Source organism: Peromyscus leucopus, chromosome 6 (assembly GCF_004664715.2).
Source record: "Peromyscus leucopus breed LL Stock chromosome 6, UCI_PerLeu_2.1, whole genome shotgun sequence".
Taxonomy (NCBI): Eukaryota; Metazoa; Chordata; class Mammalia; order Rodentia; family Cricetidae; genus Peromyscus; species Peromyscus leucopus.
In genome coordinates, this window is record NC_051068.1 from 47309554 (window position 1) to 47332843 (window position 23290).

Sequence of the window (23290 nt, forward strand, 5' to 3'; positions counted from 1 at the left end):
AGTGTGTTAGGTTGGTATTCTAGGTACCATTTGCTTCCTGTACTTTTGTTCTGTTATAGGTAAGGCCTGTGACTTGGTGATAATCAGATGTGTAATACATTCTATGCCAGTAACATTGTCAGTATCATTTATTCAGAGCTTGAAGGCTGGAGTGTTGGCTCAGTGGTTAAAAGCACTGGCTGCTCTTGCAGAGGACCCAGGTTCCAGCACACACACACACACACACACCCCATATGCTGGCTGATCACATCTGCAACTCCAGTTCCCAGTGTTACAACCCTTTCTTCTGGCCTTTGCAGCAATACGTACATGTAATGCACAAACACACATGCAGAGTGTCTCTCTGTCTGTCTGTCTGTCTTCATGGCAGTCCTGTTGTAACAAGGATATCATTTTCAATGGAAAGAGAAGCACAGAGAGATGAGTAACTTGCCTGTTGTCACTGTTAGGAAAAGACCGCTCTAGTTTAAACCTAGGTCTGATAGACTTGAGAACCCAGGCTTTTAAGCATCATGTGACACTTCAAGAGATTCATTGTGCTGCCCTAATATAGTCAAACAAACAAACCTGATGGAGTGTGAAACTGTGTGCAGAGCTTAAAATGACCTGAGGGATTACTGTGGAGTATGTGCTCACATCCTTAAAAAGAGAAGTTACTGAATGTGTTCTTGTTCACATACCCAGTAGGTGGCGCTCATCTGGTTCTCCTGACATTCAGAGCAGGGCTTTCAGCACATTTATCAGGGGCACATTTATCAGAGGGGCATTATTCAGCAACTGATGGGAGCAAATGCAGAGACCCACAGCCAAACCCCAGGCTTCTGGGGCTTTGTGAAATGTGGCAATGAGAGATAAGCAGGTGAAGATCGGGCAAAACACATCATTATTAACTTCAGTCTATTTACCTTCATTTAATGAACTCTTCATTGCTGTTACTAGATTTTCTTTTTAAGTAAAGACAATTACAATAATCCAAAAATAATGAAGCAATCTATGTTCAAGAATTGATTGTAACACCATTTCAAACCTATGTGCTTTTTTTATGTTTATGATTTTAATGTACATCACTTCTCTTGAATAACTATAGCAGTTTCGTCTTTTGGTATAAGACTACTACTTTAAGTTGCAAAGACCTAGCATCCTCATCATAAACTACCATCCTAAACTCCTTGCTCAGTTATTATCACTGTGTTTGGTGAATGACTTTATGAATATGTGGAGAATAAAGGGTAAATAGTAATGCACTGCTGGACTAGTAACCATGGGAAACTGTCACTAGCTCAAGGCTGAAGAAGCCGGTGGGAAGGGAGGGAATCGCGTTAGTTACTAGAAACCAGGATGAGCCGAAGAGAGGAGAGGCGGCCAGCTCAAGTGGACCAGGGACAGAGCTCATCTGTGGAGAAGAGGAGCTTCAGACTTGTCCTCCTCCCTCCTCTCATCTCTGGCCTTGTGTGGTTGTTGCCAAACTCCCCGAGTCCAGAAGACAGAGAACTTGTTGCTGGTCAGACACTCAGGGTACAGGATAGCAGAGGAGGAGAGAGAATAATTTTAAGGAGGGCAAAAGAGTATTCATAAAGGAAGGAGTCTTTGTGTTGTCTGTATGGGTCTATGCAAATGTGCCCACCATGACTACGACTTGGGTCTTTTTTTGTTGTTGTTGTTTTTTTTTTTTTTTTTTGTTAAACTTTTATTCTTCTCTCATACATTACATCATGACCACAGTTTCCCTTCCCTCTACTCCTCTCAGTCCCTTCTCCTCTCTCCTTTCTTCCACAGATCCACTCCTCCTTTGTTTCCCTTCCAAAAAATAAAAGAGAAAGCCTCCCCCCCACGCCCCCAACCAGGGATATCCACTGAGTATGGCTTAGCAAGATACAATAAGACCAGGCACAAGCCCTCATATCATAGCTGGATGTGGCAACCCAGTAGAAAGAAAAGGATCTCAAGTTCAGGCAAAAGAGTCAGAGACATCTCTCACTCCCAATGTTAGGAGACCCGTAAGAACACCAAGCTAACAACCATAACGTATATGCAGAAGACTTAGCTTAGACCCATACAGGGTCTGTGTTTGTTGCTTCAGTCTCTGTGAGCCCCTCTGAGCCCTGCTTAGTTGATTCTGTGGGCCATGTTCTCATGGCATCCTTGATACCTCCCACAATCCTTCCTTCCCTTCTTCTGAGGGGTTCCCCAAGTTCCACCTAGTGTTTAGCTGTGGGTCTCTGCATCTGCTTCCATCAGCTGCTAGATGATGCCTGTTGTGAAATATTAGTTTAAGATATCTTACATTCCTTTATGCTGTGGGACATTTGTTTAATGATACAAAGATCTGTTGTATTTTATGTTGCATTTGTTTAACTCTGTAAAGCTGTGTTACTTTGCCTGTCTAAAACACCTGATTGGTCTAATCAAGAGCTGAATGGCCAGTAACTAGGCAGGAGAAAGGATAGATAGGGCTAGCATGCAGAGAGAATAAATAGAAGGAGGAATCTAGGCTAAAGAAGAAGAAAAAAGAGTATCAAGAAAAGAAGGAGAAGAGAACGCTAGGGGCCAGCCACCCAGCCAGCCACAGAGTAAGAAGGAAAGAAAGTTATACAGAATAAAGAAAGGTAAAAAGCCCAGAGGCAAAATAAAGTTAAAGAGAAACAGAATAATTTAAGTTAGGAAAGCTGGCTAGAAATAAGCCAAGCTAAGGCCAGGCATTCATAAGTAAGAATAAGTCTCCGTGTATTTATTTGGAAGCTGGGTGGTGGCTCCCCAAAGAGTAAAACAAAAACAAACCAACTACAGCTGCCCCTCTGATAAATGTGCTCCAGAGACTCCTGTGTTGACGGTCTCTAGCTGGTGGACCTGGTGGGAGGTGACTGCAGGCTAAGAGCCACCTTTTCCGTGAGTCCTTGACCTGCAGAGGAATATGGGTCTGTTACATTTGCAGTGAGAAGAAATGGAGGCAATATCGATCATACAGACAATTTTGTTGGATAATTATTTACCTATTTCCCTGGATCCTGTTTATAAATACTCATCAACTTGAAGGGAAAATTCTGCATGGGAGAAGACTAATCTGCATCATCGATTTTTTTTTTTTTTTTTTTTAAGGCACATGTTATATTTAGAAACATTGTCCAGAGGAAAGATTGTTACAGATTCCCCAAATATTTATGGAGGTTCGTCTACTTAACGTGACTGCACAGAGATGAACAGCATAGACTTATGCACTGAGGGCAGTTAACACATAGACATTTAACAGTAGACAGCATCTTGGAATCCGCTGTGGTTCCGGCAATAGCATAGGGATGCAGTGACCTGAGAGATGCTTGTGTTCTACCACATTGTTGGTAAAGAGAGGAGAAATCCTTTTTAGGTTTAGGGAGTGTTAAAACACAGCACAGCTGAGTTAAAATACAAACACAGAGAGGGCAGAGGATGGATAAAAGCGACCCCTGGCGTGAATGACCAGATATAGGGAGATGGCGTGAATGACCAGGTGTAGGGAGGTGGTGTGAATGACCAGGTGTAGGGAGGTGGTGTGAGTGACCAGGTGTAGGGAGGTGGTGTGAATGACCAGGTGTAGGGAGGTGATGTGAATGACCAGGTGTAGGGAGGTGGTGTGAATGACCAGGTGTAGGGAGGTGGTGTGAATGACCAGGTGTAGGGAGGTGGTGTGAATGACCGGGTGTAGGGAGGTGGTGTGAATGACCAGGTGTAGGGAGGTGGTGTGAATGACCGGGTGTAGGGAGGTGGTGGAAGATTGGCATGGAGGGCAGGGCTCAGTTGTCAGCCAAGCTCCTGAGAAGTTTGTGAAGAACTTTGTTTTTCTACATAGCTTCTAAAGATTCTTTTGAGAAGGGGAGAAAAAATACTTGTAAAGTAAGGGATAAACTGGGGATGGAGAGAACGGTAGAGAGGGGTCTTTGGCAATATTGTAGGGGAGATAAAATTTGGGGGGATGGTAACTGTTGGGAGGTGCTGCCATTAACTATAAGACAATAGAAAGAGAAGAGCTGACCTTAGGGGAAAGTTTAAAAGTTCATTTTTAAATTAATAGAATTTGAGGTTATTAGAATATTTGTCCAGATGATTATTTTAATTAGGGAAGCAAGACATTGTCTGGGCTAAGAACAGGAGTCTAAACTGGACACGTCAACCTGGATGCAATTTTTTTAAGACAGGAAGTAGGATTTGCTGGTGAATGTACCTCCAGGAAGGGAAAACACAGGAGAAGCTATCTTGATCTCAGAGCCCACCACTTGTCCAGGGGACCACAGTTGGGGATGTATTGACTCCACAGCCCTCTGTGATGGACTGCCCCCAGCCACCATGGCTTCAGGTTCATCCATGATGAACTTCATACAGTACTGCTTTGAAATATGGATCTTCTGTCAGCCTGTGTAGGGCCTCAGTCACGAGATCTTTGCTCTGCAGCTTGTGTGGTTAGACATAATGGCTTGGCCAACTTGACCCCCAACCACAATGCACTGGCGCATCCCAAAGGCATTACCCACACATAGCTATCTAGAGACAAACTTGTAAACTGCGAGAGATTACAGACATGAGCGGCTGTTGGAAAAGCCGTCTTCAGAGCCCCTCAGGAAATGCACACATGGAACAGGCCGCATACTCACTACAGAGAAGGCCGCTGTTTGCCACCATGGCGTACTGAACCAAAGGTAATTTGTAAAGCCGTGAGGATAAATGAGCCCTTTTCCGTGGAGGGAGCTCAGAATGGAAAAGGAGGCCAAAGTGAGAACCATTTAAGGAGAAGTTGCATAAAAGAAGGCCATAAAGAAAATAGAGATCAAAGAGCGAAGAGGAAAGTCAGGACTGGAGTTGTCTAGAAGCTAAAGAGGAAAGTTTTTTAGAGTCAACAGTAGAGCTGTGTTTAAGCAACTTAAGAGCTGTGTTTATAGCAACTTGTAAATTAGTCCCCCTGCAGGAACGTTAAATTCTGTTCTTGTGAGTGGGATGGAGAGGCCACAGCGTTCATAGGCGTGACTCTGCGTCTACGGAGAATCTGAAGGGAAATTTATGGAGCTGAGGCGATGCTGCCCACCAGTTAATGCTCCGTAGTCCTGCTGCCCCTGACGGCTCTGTTTCTTGTCATCACAGTGTGTCAAAGCTTGTCAGGAATAGTAACCATTTGTCTCTTCAAGTCAAAAGTGATGAAGGAGCCTGGCTGTTGTTTCAAAACATTGAACGTGTGAGGCAGGGGAGTTGCTTAGTGGTTGAGTGCTCACCTAACATACACAAAGCCGTGGGTTTGATCCCTGGCACCACCAAAATCAACAATGAAAAGAGCCATTGACCATGTGACCACCACAATGTGCATTATTATGATTTCCCCATTTAAAAATACATTCAGGGTTGAGACTTAATTTTTCATTTTTATTCCATTAATTCTTTTATTTTTATGGTTTTTGTTATTTTTTTAAAGTCAATTATTTTCTAAATTTTATCTGTTTTTCTATGTTTAAAAAGCTTCTACTGCATCTGCTAAGTGGGTTTTTATGAAGTAATTTTTCTGATTCTATGTTTTCAGAAAAAATTGAGGTGTTTATTTTTACTTTTGTGTGTGTGTGTGTGTGTGTGTGTGTGTGTGTGTTTTCTCACCTGCATGTGTACCACATGAATACAAATGCCTACAGAAGCTAGAAGAAGGTATTGGATCCTCTAGAGCTGGAGTTATAGACACTGTCAAGCTTCCTAATGTGGATGCTGGGAATTGAACCTCAGTCCTCTGCAAGAATAGCAAGTGCTTGTCACTGCTGAGTTTTCTCTGCAACTGGAAAAGAGGTATTTTTAAATGTGGCAGTTTGCAGGGTGTAACTGGTCATTAAGTTAATATATACTGTGGCAAGCTAGTTCTTTCGAAACTAAAAGACCTTTCTTGAACTCAGGAATTCAAGAACTGAGATTTGAAACTGCTCCTTTGTATGAGTTACTTGTCAGTGGGCAGAACTCTTGGAAGCAGCTTGAGGGAGGCGTTTGGGCTCTGGGTTGGGGTGCTGTCCATCAAGGCATGGTGGGTGGAGTGGCTGGGCTCAGAGCCGTGGGAACCTGTAAATCAGAAGCAGAGACTGCCAGAAGGCAGGACTGAGCTCTTACCCTCAGAGGCCTACCCCGGTGACCCATCTCTTTCCAAACAACACAGCCGGCTGGGGCAAGATACTCAAACCCACAAATTGGTGTGGACATTTCACGTTCAAACCAAAACACCTAAGTCACTTCAACATTGTGGCTTTTTTTTATACCCCATTAGAAGAACAAGTTAGCATTCCCTTACCTGTGATGACGGAAAACCTGGTCCTCACCTCGCTTTGTGAATTTAGGATGGTTTTAACATTAGCATAGCCATGCTCTTCTAATCCCAGCGGCCTCATCCTTGGTGTCAGATTTGTAAGGCTACAAGTAAGAAATCTTACTAGAGATTAATATTGTAGAGTGGATACTGCCGTCAGAGTGATGATACCTGGGAGAGGTTGTGTATTATGTGTCTAATGTAGAGTTTGAAAAATGACCAGGCAGGACCGCAAACCTTAGCCATTACTATCCACCCCTGCCAAGGGTTTTGCAGAGAATTCTGTAGGCTGCCCTTCTTACCGAATGCACCTTCTTGTGGTTGTTGGACTGACCCTAAAACCCTCTGTGGAAGATCTAGCCCTCCCGGCCTGACCGGAATTACTTGTAAGTGCGTTTTTCATCATTCTGGTTGACGGGACACACTTGGGTGTCCTTGGGCCCCTCTTGTTCAGTCCTCCACTTCTTATCCTTGAATTCCTGCCAGACCTTTGGCCTTGCTTTCTAGCCTTCACAGGGTAAGCAACAGGAAGACTCATCACCTGTCGGAGGAACATTCCAAAGGTTAACTAGCGCCCGCATCAGCTCCTGTAGAGGCCAGAAGGTGAATGTACAGCGGACCCAAGATCTCTAACCAGTCTTTCCTAACATGTGGAACGTGTCTCTGATCCCATACCAGAGCCAATTCTGCTACTGGAGGGCAGTCTTGAATGTCTGGGAGCAGTTTTTGTATCTCTGCGGTTAAGAGAGCAGAGAAGCTAATAGGAAAGGAGTTTTTTGGTTGATGAATCTGTGTTAAATAAGAAACAGCAGTGAGTTGGAAACCCTGGATGATGATGCTAATGGCATGGCAAAGCAGTAAGATGTGTGGATTTAATAATGATCACAAAGGTTGAACTGAAATTCCGAAGTTATCTGGGGGATTCAGTGTTCTGAGTCCCTTCCTTCCAGGGCCCAGGCCAAACCCCTGTCTCAGCGCTTCCTAATGTAGTGATTCAGGCAAGTTGTTCCACAGATGACTCCGTCTGCCATCCTGAGCAAATTCATGGCCTCATGGCTTCTTGCCTCTTACAGATCAGGAAATAATCCATTAGGCACGTAGGTGCTGCATTTACACAGCCTTGCACATCCACTGCCATGTCTAACCCTACCCACCATCACAGGGGAATACATTAATGTGTTCTTTGAGTAAATCCTGTCCTCAGGGTTGGTCCAAGTCTCTGTCTCTGTCTCTGTCTCTCTGTCTCTCTGTCTCTCTCTCTCTCTCTCTCTCTCTCTCTCTCTGTGTGTGTGTGTGTATGTATCTGTCTGTCTGTGTGTGTGTGTGTATGGGTATGCACCTGTCCATGTGGAGGCACCAGGTCAATGTCAGGTGTCTTCTATCACACACTGCCTTTTTTTTGGGGGGGGGGTGCAGATTCTCTCACTGAACCCGAACCTCACATGTTAGCTTGACTGGGTGGCCAGTGAGTCTGGGACCTTCCTGCCTCTGCCTGCCAATGTTAGGATTGCAAGCACGTGCCTCTGCAGCTGGATTAATTTTGGATAGGTGACGGAGACCCAAACTCAGGGTCTCTTGCTTGTACAGCAGGCACTTTACCCAGTAAGCCGTCTTCTCAACTCTCTCTTTCTCTCTGTCTCTCAGTCTGTCTCTCTCTGTGTGTCTGTCTCTTTCTCTGTGTGTCTGTCTCTGTCTCTGTCTCTGTCTCTCTCTCTCTCTCTGGTAAATAGAGGCTTGCCATGTAGCTCAGGTTGACTTTGAACTTAGGATCCCCTTGCTTCAGCCTCCCCAGTGCTGGGATTTCAGAACTGATTTGCCTGGTTTATAGTGCTCTTTTTTGGTACCTACTTGGCTGACTTCTGCTACAAGGATTCTGTGTATATAGAGAAAACTCCTTAAAAGTAAGGATAAAAACCCCAAGAGGACCCTGTCGAGGGATTTTGAAGGCATTCTGTTTCCTCTAGTTAGGCCTGGGATCCCTCCAGTGTCGAGACATCACTCCTGAGTCTCCTAGGCCTTCTCCTCGGCTATGAAGAGCGTGCTGGGAGATGGTTGCGAGTACTGACGTGTGTCCTTAGAACTGGTGAGGAGCGATAGTCACAGTGGACGGGTAGTTTTATGAGCAAATTCCTGAAACATTTATTACAAGATTACGAAGTTCAGGGAACTGCTGCAGTTACTGTGGGGATGCCGATGTCGACTGACAAATGTACTGGAAAAAAAAAACCAGATTAAAATATTCCTGTTGTCATCTCGACTTTCACATCTCCAGCTTTAGTCCTGATGCCTGTCTCCCTAGCTTAGCTCTTCCATTCACTCTGCAGTCTGCTTTAAAGTCTTTGGGTTTTGTTTGTTTGTTTTAGACATCTGCCAGTAGAGAACCAGTTTTAGATTCTGAATTTTCCCTCTGCAACCCCCTGAGAAACATGTGTTTCTAACTTTAGTTACTGCTTTTACTTTCATATGCATCCTGCTCCATTTCTAGGCATCAGGAAGACTTTGGGTTGAATATGTGCTTGGTCAAGACAGCGGAGTTCTGAGGGTCAGGCCTTCTCTCCTTTTCATAGGCGAGAAAGAGACCATCATCAGTCAATTTGAAAGTCACTTCGACAAAATCGCACCAAGTCCTTTTCTAAAAACAACTTTAATTAAGAGAAAAATGAGATAGGGAATCCTTTGTGTTAGTGCAAGTGTATGCCTGCCATTTGCCTTGGGTGGGTCAGAGGGCAGTCCTGGGTGTCTGGCCTCGATTTTCACTTTGGGACAGCCTCTTGGCGCTGCTGCAGGCCTGCAGAGATTTTCCTCTTTCTGCCTCCTGTCTTCTAGGAGTGCCGGGGTCACAGATGTGCACTGTTGTATCCTGTCTGCCTCCTGTCTTCTAGGAGTGCCGGGATTGCAGATGTGCACTGTTGTATCCGGTCACCTTCTGTCTTCTAGGAGTGCTGGGGTTACAGATGCGCACTGTTGTATCCGGTCGCATGTGGGCTCCAGGGATTCGATATCAGGTCCTCATGCCCGAGTCTCAAGTGCTTCACCCGCTAAGCCACGGCCCCAGCCCAACTTTAATTTTTAAGCTGTGTACACAACTTGCTCTTCAGGCTGTAGGGCTAGATCAGTGGTAGAGCACTTGCCCGGCATGCAGGAAGCTCTTGAGTTTAATCCTCAGCATTACGAACAAACAATGAGAAGGAGTGATATAAAGCAAAGCCACACACGGGGCTTCCGCTTCCGCCGGGTTTTTTTTTTTCTCTTTTGGCCAGGGTGTAGGACTGGGCGGGGACAGAGGGAGGGCACTGCCATCTTTGTGCATTGTTCCCAGCTGCAGATCCTGGGGAAGAGGGCAGGCACAGAAGCTTGGAGAGCAGCTGCCCTAGTGGACAGAGAGCTAGGACTGTCCAGTGCCGCCATTTGTCCCAGGTCTTGGACAACATCATGGAGTCAGGCGCACACACCGGCAAATGGCTCCGTGGGACAGATTTGGTTTCACGTTCCACTGTGGTCTGAAGGTATGAAAAGTATTAAAGGAATCCCAATCGAGTAGCTTTGTAAACAGCCTGTTCTGACAGTTGTATGGATGGGTCTACCTAGAGTTAAGATACTAGGTACCCTGTAGAGTGATATGTCAGGGCAAGTGTTTCTACTTTTAGAAACTACTGGCCTTACCTGACTTTGCATTTTGGGCTTAATTACCTTGACTATAACAAATCAGTGGACAGGAGGCGAGGTGATCCCTGGATGACTAAAATAGAAACAAACAGCTTTTCCTTCCTCTCATCTGTTTGAGGAGTCTACCATCCCAGGAGGAGTCTACAGCCTCATCCAGAGCTTATGTGGTCTTACATTAAGCACGATTCCCATAACCTTTATGATCTTTTTTCTGTGTCGATAGTTATGAAACGGTGGAGAGGGACCCTCAGACACACAAGCATTGGCAGCAGGCTACAGGAGCCTGCATGAAAAACGATGCTCTTTCTCAGGGAGGCCAATCTAAGGCCATTTCCTAGAGCGGCAGCAAGCCCAGTGGATGCTGAGGGCGTGCCTGCAGCCGCCCATTCCGGCAGTGTGATGGGCCTGAAATCTGAAGAAGGCATCACCTCATCCTTGCTCCTTCTGTCCTTCGCTTATGGTAACATTCTAGGTACATCTCAAATCAAAACAGTTGAACCTCATCTGTTAGGCCTTGAGTATTTGGACCATCTGGGACATTTTCCTGGTCCTCCCGAATGCCCCGTGTGCCTGACTTGTCCCCTTTTCACCTGCTGAAGGTCATTTCCTCTAAGAAACGCCGGCTCAGCTGCCCCTCCTTCTGGCACCTACTGCTTGCATTACCGTGGCGCTCACAGTTATTTGGTGATTTAAACGAAACCCAGAGTAGCTCGTGGGAAGCCACTATTGTGCAGTACTTTAGAAAAACGTAGCCTGCCAAAATCTCAAAATTCTGTGCTCTGCTCTGTATAGAAATTTATTATAAGGCATCATGGTAAGTATGAGTTCCAAGTAGGGTCAGGGATGTCTTTAAGGTTTGAAAAACAGAACAAACTGAAAAGTTTTGAAAACATGTTTTCTAACATAATAGAAAAAATAATGGATTAAATTTATCTTTCCTTATGCATTCTCAGTTTGTATAAAAATATTCACAGCAAATGTAGAATTAGATAGACTATATTTTTATAACCTAAAAAAAATTGTTTTGGAAGGCTGGGGATGTAGCTGGGTTGGTAGAGTGCTTGTCTAGAGTGCACGAGCTCTGAATTCAATCCCTAGCTCCACATAAACCCAATGTGGTTCATGCCTATAATGTCAGCACTCAAGAGGCGGAGGCATAAGGAGTTCAAGGCTGACATGAGCTACATAGTGAGTTCAAATCCAGCCTAGGCTACTTGAGATCTCTCTTGGAAAATGTCTTGGGAACCATTAATAACTCACTACCAATTTAATTCTAACAGTGTATGTTTTTTAACTGACCTAATAACTAATAAGATAGTGTTTCACAGAAAAATTTGAATCCAGAAAAGGGAAATAGTTCAGTGCTGACACATTTGGTAATGATAAAACCTGAGATGGAAGACGACATGAGGGGATGGCACTGGACTCACGTCGTCAGCCTTGGAAACACATACAGATGCAAGGAGGCTGCATTCAGTGTTGGGAACGGGAGTAAAGCAGATTGAAGGAAGGGCTGTTACACACTGGGATGGTTAATGGAAACACCTGCAAGACCTCAGACTAGGACAACTTTGAATTCCTTTATGTGCATGAGTGTGAATCATGCCATTAATACTGAACGCTCCATGAAGAGTCTGATAGAGGCGATTTCTTTTCGGGTTTTCTGTGAACCTTACTTGTCCCTTCTGTCTCTATCTGATCTCATTGTATGTCCACTGTGCTTTCCTGCTTCTTCATCTGAGCTCACAATTGGGCTGCTTAAGAGCTGGCCTTTTCTTCCGGAGTATGTTATTGATTGTGATCATTTTAGTAGCATTGCCTTAAGTCAGTGGTTCTCAACCTGAGGTCATGACTCTTTGGGGAGTCAAATGAAACTTTCACAAGGGTCACCTAAGACCACATGCATGTCAGGTATTTACATTATGATTCGTAACGGTAGCAAAGTTACAGTTATGAAATAGCAATGAAAATAATTTTATGGTTGGGGGTCACCACAACATGAGGAACTGTATTAAAGGGTCCTAGCATTAGGAAGTTTGAGGACCACCATTTTAAAGATAAAAAGACACACATACCCTTCCCTAACCCTTGTCCTTACCTTGTTCCTCATTGGAGGGAGACCCTTGGAAAGGGAAGGATACCTGATATCTCAAGTTCAAGATTTTTTTTTTTTCATTTAGACTGGTGAAAAATACCTGTTAGAAATAAATGCATCAGCCAGGTGGTGGTGGCGGCGGTGGCGGCGGCAGCGGCGGCGGCGGCGCCATGCCTTTAATCCCAGGACTCGGGAGGCAGAGGCAGGCAGATGGATCTTTGTGAGTTCGAGGCCAGCCTTGTCTACAGAGGGAGATCCAGGAAAGGCGCAAAGCTACACAGAGAAACCCTGTCTCGAAAAACAAAAACAAAAGAAATAAATGCATCAAACTCATGTAGATCATGAGCTGGGCATGGTGGCTTATCTCTGTAATCCCAGTCAAGGGAGGCAGAGGTAGGAGGAATACCGTGAGAGCCTATCTTAAAAGAGTGGGAGGGGTCACGCACTGGCCCTCACCCCACTTTGCAGGAGAAAGGTAGCAGTTGGCAGCTCTAATTTGCTCTGTGCTTATCACTTGTCTTTATTTTTGTTACTCAGGTTAAATCAATTTCTGAGCCCTTCTTGCTCCTGAAAATACAATGTCATCCATTATCGGGATCTCCATCGCCGACCTCCCACTGATAACACCTGCCAGGGCTTATGTGGGTTGTGGGAATTTGGGGGGAAGGCCACTATCGGTTATTTCAACTCCCGACTCTTTGACAGGGCCCAAATGGCACTGCTCTCCGTGAAGGTGGGCAGCTTCCCAAAGTGCCGGCCCACAGTTCTTGTCCCCATAGGTGTATCCCACAGCACCAGACTCATGCAGCGTGCCCTAGAGCCAGACGGTCAGCGCATCCACTCGTGACTGTCCTTTTCAGGAGTCTACAGTCTCTGAAGTTCTGTGGCAAATAAGGACCAGGGCCCAAACCGCAAGGTCCCGGTTCTACCCTCAGCCCATCTCTTCCTCTTCCCAGGCTCTCACCCCTCCTCCAAGTGCCTTTTCCTTCGCAGTGGGGTCTAAGGATGGGAGCTAAGTGGAGAAAGCTCGAGCACAAAGCCTGGTGGCTGTTCCTGCTCAAAAGCACTTGGTTTTAGGGGACAGTGTAAGATTCCTTATTCCTCATGGATGGGCTGCATGCTTCCTCCAGACAGCTGAGACTCACCAGATGCATTTATGGATTTGATCTCTGTATCCTGCTACATTAAATTCTCTGTCACCTGTATTGTTTTCCAAAAGCTATCATGACATGTTCTTCAGCTTGAGGATTTAGGCTGTTCCTGCGCTCTTTTTTCTTCTCTCCTCTCTCTGTCTCTCTCTCTCTCTCCTCTCCCCCCCCCCCCCCCCCCCCCCCCCCCCCTCCTCTCCCCCCCCCCCCCTCTCTCTCTCTCTCTCTCTCTCTCTCTCTCTCTCTCTCGCGCGCGCACACCCACACACACACACACACACTGAGAATATTTGTTTTGGGTCACCTTTTAACAGTAGAAGGATGCAGTTGGTGAGTCTCTAGCACAGAATGCTAGTGTTCTAAAGTTACTGTCCGTGTGCCCAGACTTTCCTCACATGCTAGAAACTGACTATAGCACACTCCAGTTACCGGATAAAAGTGCATATGCCGGGTCCCCTGAGGCAGCCTGGAAGAAGGCCACACCTGTGGGACAGCAGCATGGTGCTGACTGTGATCTTATTGTGTGTTTATCCATCTTTCCAGCCGTATCTTGTTTAGTCTGGATCCAAAATTTATGAAACACTATTTTCTTTTTCCAGTTTTGCTAGACACAGAAAACCATATCGGGTCTCACTAAGCAAAATTTATTGAAATTCCTGATATTTAGACAGTCCCTGTGCTTCACTATAGTATGTTTCTAAGAATGTCAAAAAACAAAAGCAATAAAAACAATTAACATTTCATCTTCCCTCCAGCATAATTTGGTAGGGCCTGCAGCTGTGCAGTTAAATCGCTGGAGGAGTCTCCTGTCTTCATGCCAATCCAATGCCAAGGCAGTCAGCAGGCTAAACACGGGGATGATGGACTTAGAGGTGGGCTGAGGGAGAACACTTTGATTTTTAAAGATCTTTAGGTTTTTTGGTGTGTGTGTGTGTGTGTGTGGGGGCTTTTGTTGTAGTCTTCAAAGCCTTTTTCTTTAAGCTGTTTTTTTTTTTTTAAAAAATCCAAATTCTAATTTCTTCTCCTTTATTTACAACTAGGTAAAATATAAAACTTTTACATTTATTTTATATGTATACATGTTTTGCCTGCCAGTGCACTGTGTGTGCAGTACCCACAAAGGCCTGAAGAGGGTGCCTTATCCTCTGGGACTGGAGTTACAGCCAGCCGCTGTGAGCCACTGTGTGGATACTGTGTGAGCCACTGTGTGGATACTGTGTGAGCCACTGTGTGTGTGGATACTGTGTGAGCCACTGTGTGGATACTGTGTGAGCCACTGTGTGTGTAGATACTGTGTGAGCCACTGTGTGTGTGGATACTGTGTGAGCCACTGTGTGTAGATACTGTGTGAGCCACTGTGTGTGTGGATACTGTGTGAGCCACTGTGTGTGTAGATACTGTGTGAGCCACTGTGTGTGTGGATACTGTGTGAGCCACTGTGTGTGTGGATACTGTGTGAGCCACTGTGTGTGTGGATACTGTGTGAGCCACTGTGTGTGTGGACTGTGGGACTGTGTGTGTAGATACTGTGTGAGCCACTGTGTGTGTGGATACTGTGTGAGCCACTGTACTGTGTGTGTAGATACTGTGTGAGCCTGGGAATCAAACCAGGGTCCTCTACAAGAGCAGCAAGCGCTAACCACTGTGCATCCACACCTCCAGCCCCCAATTTTAATATTAATTTTAATCTGTCTCTGTTTGATCTCATTTACAAAGTTAATAAAACATTATAGCTTTGTTAAACGTAACAAATCTCCTTTCTCCTTTTTATTTAAATTGTCTGGTTTTAAATGTCAATGCTTTGTAAATAATACATTCAAATCTAATAAATAACAATGAGCCTCATTTTTAAGCTTATGTTTTAAAGAACATAAAATGTCAAAAGTGAATAGATTCCTGAATGGGAAATTATTTTATTTAAAAAAAAATGTTTATCATATTGTAAAACTTTTTGAGGATCTAGAACATTAAAAAAAAACCATTTAAGGAAGGCAGTTGTTATTTCTGTCAATTAAGAGTACTTATGACTAGGCAATCCAGTCAGTTAGAGACCCAGAGTGTGGCAAACCACCTTCGGAGGAAGTTATCAAATACCATCTAGTTCAGAGCTATTTCTTAGTATATGGAAGTTACTCATGACCAGAGATTTCCATCTGATGTCAGTTAGATTCTTAGCTACAACCCATTTTGTAGTGTCCTCTGGAGGACTTTGAAACAGACACCTAATCTTGTATGTCCTAAGTCCCTGGACTTAGATTTTTTCACATAACAAAGTTCTGCTGTCTTAGAGTTGCTGTTGCTGTGATGAAATACCATGACCAAAAAGCAAATCGGGGAGGAAAATGTTTTTCGACATAGTCCATCATTGAAGGAAGTCATTACAGGAACTCAAACAGGGCAGGAACCTGGAGGCAAGAGCTGATGCAGAGGCCATGGAGGGGTGCTGCTTACTGGCTTGCTTCCCCTGGTTTGCTCAGCCCACCTTCTTATAGAACCCAGGATGACCAGTCCAGGGACAGCACCACCCACAATGGACTGGGTCCTCCCCCATAAACCACTAATTAAGAAGATGCTCTACAGCCAGATCTTAGGGAGACATTTTCTCAATTCAGGGTCCCTCCTTTCATGACTCTAGCTTGTGTCAGGTTGACATAAAACTAGCCAGGACAGCTGACCAACCACACAAATCCACACTGTCCATTGAGCTTTATCTTCTGGGTCCTCCCTTATGTCACTGAGGTCCCTCTAGGCCTAAAGAGTTTGAACTTGATGAGCTCTTGACACGCTTTCACATCCCTGGGGCGGCACAACCCCAACACTTACATGATGCAAGTTGAACTTGGTCATGTTCATGGTCCCCACAGCAGACTATTGAAAGGATCTATATATTTTTGGTGTTGACAGCAAGTAGAATTATGTAATTGTATTTTTAGAACTATCCATATGTCAGGCACTGTGCAAGACAAAAGGAAGACAATTTTAGCTTTAAAAGACATCAGCTTTCTCTTCTTATGGCATATGATGAAGTGAGGTTGAATAAAACTTACCAGCAAAATTTAGGGTTATGTAATCAGGCACCTAAATATTGGGCTTGATTTCTGTTGAGTAAACTACTAACTGTACTAATTTTCTTCTTTTCTAGGTCTAAATTAATGCCATTCAAGAGTTGCTATAGAGTTAACCTAGAGATTATTGTATTCAGCTTATTGGGGTCTGGGATGATGGTTGATTTGTCAAGATCACTTGCTGCCCTTACAAAGGACCTCCTTTGGTTCCTAACACCCACACAGCAGCTCACAACTGTCCAATGACTCCAGTTCCAGGAGCTCATCACTGTCTTCTGGCCTCCATGGGTGCTATCCATGCATATGGTGCTCATATATACATGCTAGTAAAACATCCACACACATAAAACAAAAATTAACTAATTAATTCGAAAAAGAAAAAGTTCAGCTACACGTAACATATTCATCCTCTGTCCACTGGATGTTTGTTTTAATTGAAGGCACTGTGCCTTCTAAGACCTCACGTACACACGAAATAACACTTGATCATGAGAGTTTGGCAACTCCCATAAAGCCAGCCAGGAACCTGACTCACACAGTACAGAAGCCATTAGGGTGCGTCCTTCTTGCCTTATTAAATACATTGAAGATGTTTTCTGAATATTTTATTCTGAATGAGCTTCCTAAAAGTCATTTTATTTTGTGATTCTCTGGTGATTCAGAAGCTGCTCTAGTGAAGGGTTTGGAAGTTCTAGTCACTCAAGATGACTTAGGAAATGTGGCTTTATTTTAGCAAGTTTTCTGACTACTGTATTGGGGTTGGGTTCTTATGTGGGCTCACTTCCAGTAATGCTTTGGAAATGGCTTTACTCTTCCTTCACCCTGCTCCGGCCACCTGACATCAGAGAATGCGGGGGACGGGGGCGTGGCAGAGTGGGTGGGGGATGGTGCTATGACACAAGGTAGCAAAGCAGTCACCTGGGAAAATAAAGACACAAGGTAGCAAAGCAATCACCCGGGAAGATAGTGGTTTCCTCTTCAGTGGCCCCTCACTTTCAAATGCATGAGGCTGGGCTACAAATTCAGACCCGCGGAACAGGATGGTGTCAAATAAGACCCCAGAATAGTTCTCAGGTGGCCACAGAATCTTTTCTGTCAGAATCCATGGGAATGCATTGGAACATTGAGAGCAGAAGGTCCTCTGGGTCCTTCCTGACTCCTTCACACGGAGAAAGCAGACCGAATGGATCACGTGAGAGGCCTGTGTGCCTACTACCCACAAAGACAGCTGCTGTAGCAGAAGAGGCAAATGGGAGTGTCTTCGTTTAGAGCCTGGATTTTGTTCGATTCTTCTAGAAAGTAGGTAAGCTTTGCCCACTCTCAAATGATGAAAGATGATGTCTTCTTTAGGTTTACGCAGGTTTTTTGGAACCCGTACTTTGTTCCTGCAGAGCTTGGCTGTAAGTTGTGAGCAAAGCCAAGGTGTACCAGTTTGAAGCCTGGAACTTTTGTAGCCATCAAGTAATGTAATATTCCTGGGAGCTTCAGAAGCAGTGTGGGCAATGTCATATTTGATAAAGGCAGTAAGAACTTTTAGATGTTCTTGGTCTCTTTCTGTTGTGAAAAATCTCAGGATGGAAAGGGAATGTAGCCCAGAAATGAGGTCATTCCTACAGTGAGTTTGAAGGGTCTGTAATAGGGAGAATGAAGTAGAGCCAGCCAAATCTATCCTGGTAATGATGGGGCAGCTTCCAGATGTGGAAGTCACTGCATACCGCCCAGGCTTTGCTAGGAAAATGTATAATAGAGTTTATATAAAGCTTATATGCTACAAAAATGAAGCGTTCTCAGGTTAGTGGGTTCTCGAAAAATGTGCTATTCCAACGTTTGATAGAGGTGCTGGCATATGCCTTCAGTTACATGCAACACACAGCAACTTGTGGACTATTTTATAATAGGATGGGGTTGCTGTAGGGGTCAAACAGGTCAGGTGTGAGCGGTTTGCAGAGTGAGCCTAAGCTAAATTCTGACTTATGACAGATGATGGGAAGAATGTCACATTTAGACTTCCTTTGGGGTGTGCTGTCCTGTCAGCTCTTTCCTGGCTTAAAACCTCATTGAGGAAGGGACAGAGCTTCATTTTACCTAGCTGAGCAAAAATTCTGTAAAGTGACTGTTTGCATCATGCTCCCTTTCACAGCAAACTGCATCTACCTAAACAAACTCAGCTTGGGAGACGGAAAAAAAATCAAAAAGCCATCCCTCGTCATTGAAATCAGCTCTTCCAGTTCTGAGTATGAAAACCACATGCTAATATCTAATGAGAAGCAGTCCTGACCATTTTTGCAGTGGCCACTCTGCAAATACAATTTACCAGTCACTAAAACCTCTACTTAAAAGTGTCACATTTACATTCAGAAAATTGAACTCCGAATTTCTGCATTCCAGTTCACAGTCACACTGCTGGCGAGTTTTGGAAATGGGAATCATGAAGCTTGTGTGTGTGTGTGTGTGTGTGTGTGTGTTTAACATTGGCATGTTACTGAATAAAAAGATGGAAATAAAATTATTTTTACTTTAAGTTATCCATTTGAGTGATCAGGACAACAATTGGAGTTTGGCATATTGCTCTAATTTGGTCCTTAACAGTAGCACTTGCGAGCTTTCATTTCCACTCCACACCAGCTATACGGCATTTAGTAAATGATTCTTCCTGTGCTCATCTTACTGGAAAAGAATCTGCCATGACTGGAAGCGGAATACCTTAACTCCATCATGTCAATCAGGTCCTCAGATCTGTACCTTAATGAGATAGAAACGCCTCTGCCCTAGGTTTTTAGAGGACCCTGGGGTTCCATACCACCTGTTAGTCACGTGACAGCCTCGGATCTAATTAGCAATGAGAGGGAAGCAGGTACTTGGGGTGAGGAAAATGAAGTGCACAGAGGTGTCTGCTCCTGGGGTGACGAGCTGTGTGGTGGGGAGAGGAGAGAGAACCCACCGGAGCACCCTCCGCTGCCCTTTTCTAGGTGGTGGTGGTGGTGGGCTGGGTCTGTTTGAGCTGTTTAGAAAGCTGATCTCATGAGCACAAACTTCCAGATGAAGAGCTCTTGCACCAGGGGATGGTGGCAGAGGTGAGGGGAGTGGGGTTCAACCGGCATGTCCTGGATCAAGGGGCTCTGAGGCGGGGCCTGGATGGAGGGTCTCCTCCACTGTCCTATCAGGAAGCCGGCCAGGACAGCTGGCCCTGTTCTCACCTGGCTCCTTGCTGCTTGTCTCTGCAGACTCACCACCCCCTCTCTGGAGGGCGTGAGTGGTAGATGCAGTCAAGGAACTGCCATCGGATGGCATTCTGACCCAGAAGTAGGGTCACTGTGATAGCAGTCTCTTGAGCCCTCCTAACGTGCTCAGCTTATTAGATATGGAGAGCCTGGACCGCTGGAGGGAGTCCCCAAAGAGGCAGTGCACCTACACTTGTTTTTATTTCAAAAATATCCCAAGGAGCGTGGTGTAGCCCTATAAATAATCATGGATCCTCCTAGGATGCCTCACAGCGAATATTATTTCTCTCTGCATATGAATCAAGAAAGCAAGAACCATTATGTTGTCTACCTAAGGTCAGGAGTGTGCAAGTCGATGCTCTAAAAGCTGATGATGGGACAGGGGACCCTTTTCCTTGTATCTCTGCCTTTGCTCCATGCACAAGGAGCATCCTACCACTGAAAGCAAAGATAAGAACCCCTGACCTGTGTTACTTTAATACACCCACATTGGCAGAGGCCCATAATCAAAGCTGGGCTGCGTTATCTCTTCTGAGCAGAAGCTCTCTCAAGGAAGTAGTGTCAGAAAAGCCAAGGAGTTTCTCGCTGTGCCTTTGAAGCTGTGTGGTCTGCTCTGATGGGTGTTAACGCGGGCTGTGGAGAGTTTAAAAGCAAGGGGCAGTAGAGTGATAATGTAAAGCAACTAACTGTTTGTGTAGCTATGTTTAAAGCCTAAATTTAGCCTCTGTAAAACTCTTGTCATCCTCCGTTTTTGGGTGTCCCCCTCCGTCTGCTGCCTGCTACCCCCCCCTGTGCCATGAGCCACCCTTCTTCGCCGTCTGCCACCCTTCCTTACGTTATGGCTGTGTCTGTGTTTCCACGCTGATGGCTTTCCTTGGCACATTCGAAACAGATTTTTTTGGCAGTGAAACTGTCAGAAGCTATATGTTTTTTATACCATAAGGTCTCTTGGGTTTGTGGCATCTGTTATTTCTACCATGCATGTGTTAGTGATTAGCATGTCTGTAAGAAAAAAACTATTTGTCTCCTCCTGTAGCCAATCAAATGAAACCAGTCATTCATGGTTAGTCTGAGTTGGGGATTATGTGAATTGATTATGCTAATTTTCCCTTTTGTCAGTCAGTTACCCTGTGGCTCAGGGGATTTGTCTGATTTGGGGCTCATAGATGAGTAGCAATACCTTAAGAGTGCCAGGCTGTCCTAGATAGCAGTACTCAGTGAATATGTATGGAGTGACTTTAATAGGAGAATGAATGGTTCCTGCTGGAAGCTAGCTAGTGACCTGCTGTGCAATCATATGACACCAGAGGTCATCTAATAGCAAATGAATCACATCTTTGATCTAGGGAATCTTTTAACAGAGAGGGTCAGGGCCGGTGAGATGATCGAGCTGGTAAAGATGGTGTCTGGCCAAACCTGACAACCTGAGTGTCAACCCTGGAGCCCCCATGGAGGAAGGGTGTCACAGCGTGTCCTCACCTCCATATGCATGTGTGGGTATGTGCCCATGTACACACACATGCACACGACATATAGTACACACACACACACACCATAAATAATAAGTACAAAAGAGAATTTTAGAGCATCAGAGATGGCACAGATGTCAGTTAGAGGATCAGGGCTCCACAGCCAGCAAATCGATTGCTTTTTGTGTGACTTTGGGTGTGTGACTAGGTTTCTGTCCTCTACAATAGGACCATGGCTGTAGACTTTCGAGGCTCACTATCATTCTGCCTTCGTCACTTCAAACAACACTTACCTGTCCTGACCGTCGGGCTGGAGGGCTACTGCCTCTCCTCATTTGAACTGTGACTGGTTCAGGAGTGGGACCTGATTGAAGCAGGGCCAGTGAGGAACTGCCTGGGGTGTGTTCTTCAAACCATACCTGACTAGTGTTAAGGCTCTGACTCTGGAAAGGGGAGTCCCCGTCAACTTCTCCATGTTGAAAAGAAAAAGGTGATATATAAAGAGTAGTGGAGCTGTATTTTGATGATGTTGGCCTTTCCCAGATTTACCCTGGATCTTAGTCCCCAGCGTACGGTACTAGGGAGTAGTAGGCCTGTAGGAGGTGAAGAAGTCTTGAGGGGAGACCCTCCCAAGTGGGGTTAGTGACCTTTGACGAGCCGGAGGCAAATAGCTAGCTCTCTTTTATGCCTTGTGAGGGCACCTACATAGCACTCCCTGTAAGGGACAAGCCTTGGCCTTGAAGTTTCTTCTTCTGGAACTACACGAAAGTGAATGTCTCTTTGAGTCACCCTGCCGTCATGGCTCATTTTATGCCAACTTGGCACAAGCTGGAGTTATCTCAAATGAGGGAACCTTAATTGTAAAATCTGCCTCCATAAGATCCAGCTGAGGCATTTTCTTAATTAGTAATCATAGGGGAGGGCCCAGCCCTTTGTGGGTGGGGCCATCCCTGGGCTGGCAGTCCTGGGTTCTATAAGAAAGCAGGCTGAGCAACCCACGGGGAGCAAGCCAGTCATCAGCACCCCTCCATGGCCTCTGCATCAGCCCCTGCCCCTGGTTCCTGCCCTGCTTGGGTTCCTGTCCTGACTTTCTTTGACGAGTCACTGTGATATGGAAGTGTAAGCTGAATAAACCCTTTCCTCCCCAACTTGCTTTTGATCATGGCGTTTCATCACAGCAGTAGTAAGCCTAACTAAGACACTGTCTAAGGCATTTTGTTACAATGGCAGGAACAAACTGCAATGGCAGCTGTGAGCAGAGGCGCAAGGCAGATGGAGCCTAAGTTTCCATCTCGATCCACACCGAGGCAGGCCGAACTACTATTCTTACTGTGGTTTTCATGGTTGGCAACCCAAATCCCTGTGTAGGCTAAGGCACTGTGTTGGGTTCAATGAGTTGATTATTAAAAATAGTTTCTGCTGTTCTAGAACAGATAGAATTCATGGGCTCTCGCCTGAGAGGGTCTTTATTTCTGTTTCCTGACATCTACCCAGAATGTATTCAGTAGAACAAGTATTTCCCAGCGCAGGATAAAAACTCGGGCAATCTCTGTTAAGTTAAAGTAATATTCTTCACTGGAATAAAGTTTAAATTGTAAGTTGAGTGGTACACCAGGGGTCCTGGGGTAATCAGGACGTGAGGCGTGAAGTTAGATCTTCCGCCTTCCCCTCCCCAGGTAAGGAAGGTCTTTGCTAGTTGAAAAGCCTACTGTAAGTTTCTACTGGCTAGCCAGATACTGGCCTGCCAGAGCCTGTGCTGGGCAAGGATGGAGAAGAGGGCAGAAAAGATCTCTCTTACTGATGCTGCCATGGTGGCTTCATGCTCTTCGTGGCTCGTGGTTGAAGTGGAGCATCCTGGGAGAGCGTCTCTCATATTTGCTTCCTTTGTTTACTTGTAAGCAATGCATTTTCCTTGTTCCCGGGGTTTTCGGCTGATAGTTCCGCAGACTCTGGGACAGGGTCTTTTCACCTCTAGCCTGTCCTCTTGAGCAGCACCTATGAGGTGTCCAAACAGCTCCCTCCCTCGGGTGGCCTGCCTCCAACCCAGGAAGTCCTGTGGTCCTTGGCCAGACAGGTTTGGGGTGGGCGGGCCAGCTCAGCCATCCCCTCACCTCCCAGCTCTCCTCCCGCCTTTTCTAGGACGGGTCAGACACACACCCATCATGTTCTCCTAAGGTAAGGGCATATGACAGGCCTCTGTCCTTTTGAAGGCCCCTCTCCTAACTTGCCGGCATCTCTTTCTCTTCTCCCCCAGTTCCATGGGAAAGGGATCCACAGCACACTGTGTTCCAGGAAGCCTACCTCCTGCACTCTCCCTTAAGTTCCATACTT

General features: G+C 45.4%; 1 protein-coding gene across 2 annotated transcripts in view; it reads left to right on the forward strand.

The window, feature by feature from the left end:
• Window positions 1-23290, forward strand: part of Ppm1l (protein phosphatase, Mg2+/Mn2+ dependent 1L) — a 291724-nt gene that overhangs the window by 146923 nt on the left and 121511 nt on the right. Inside the window, exon 1 of one of the 2 annotated variants that reach the window (XM_028867217.2) lies at window positions 9577-9801. The exons of the other annotated variant lie outside the window; for it this stretch is intronic. Within the exon in view, the coding sequence (XP_028723050.1) occupies window positions 9754-9801 (48 nt within the window). The 5' untranslated portion in view covers window positions 9577-9753. Of the gene's footprint in view, window positions 1-9576; window positions 9802-23290 lie in introns of those variants that run through there. 2 annotated transcript variants of the gene reach the window in all.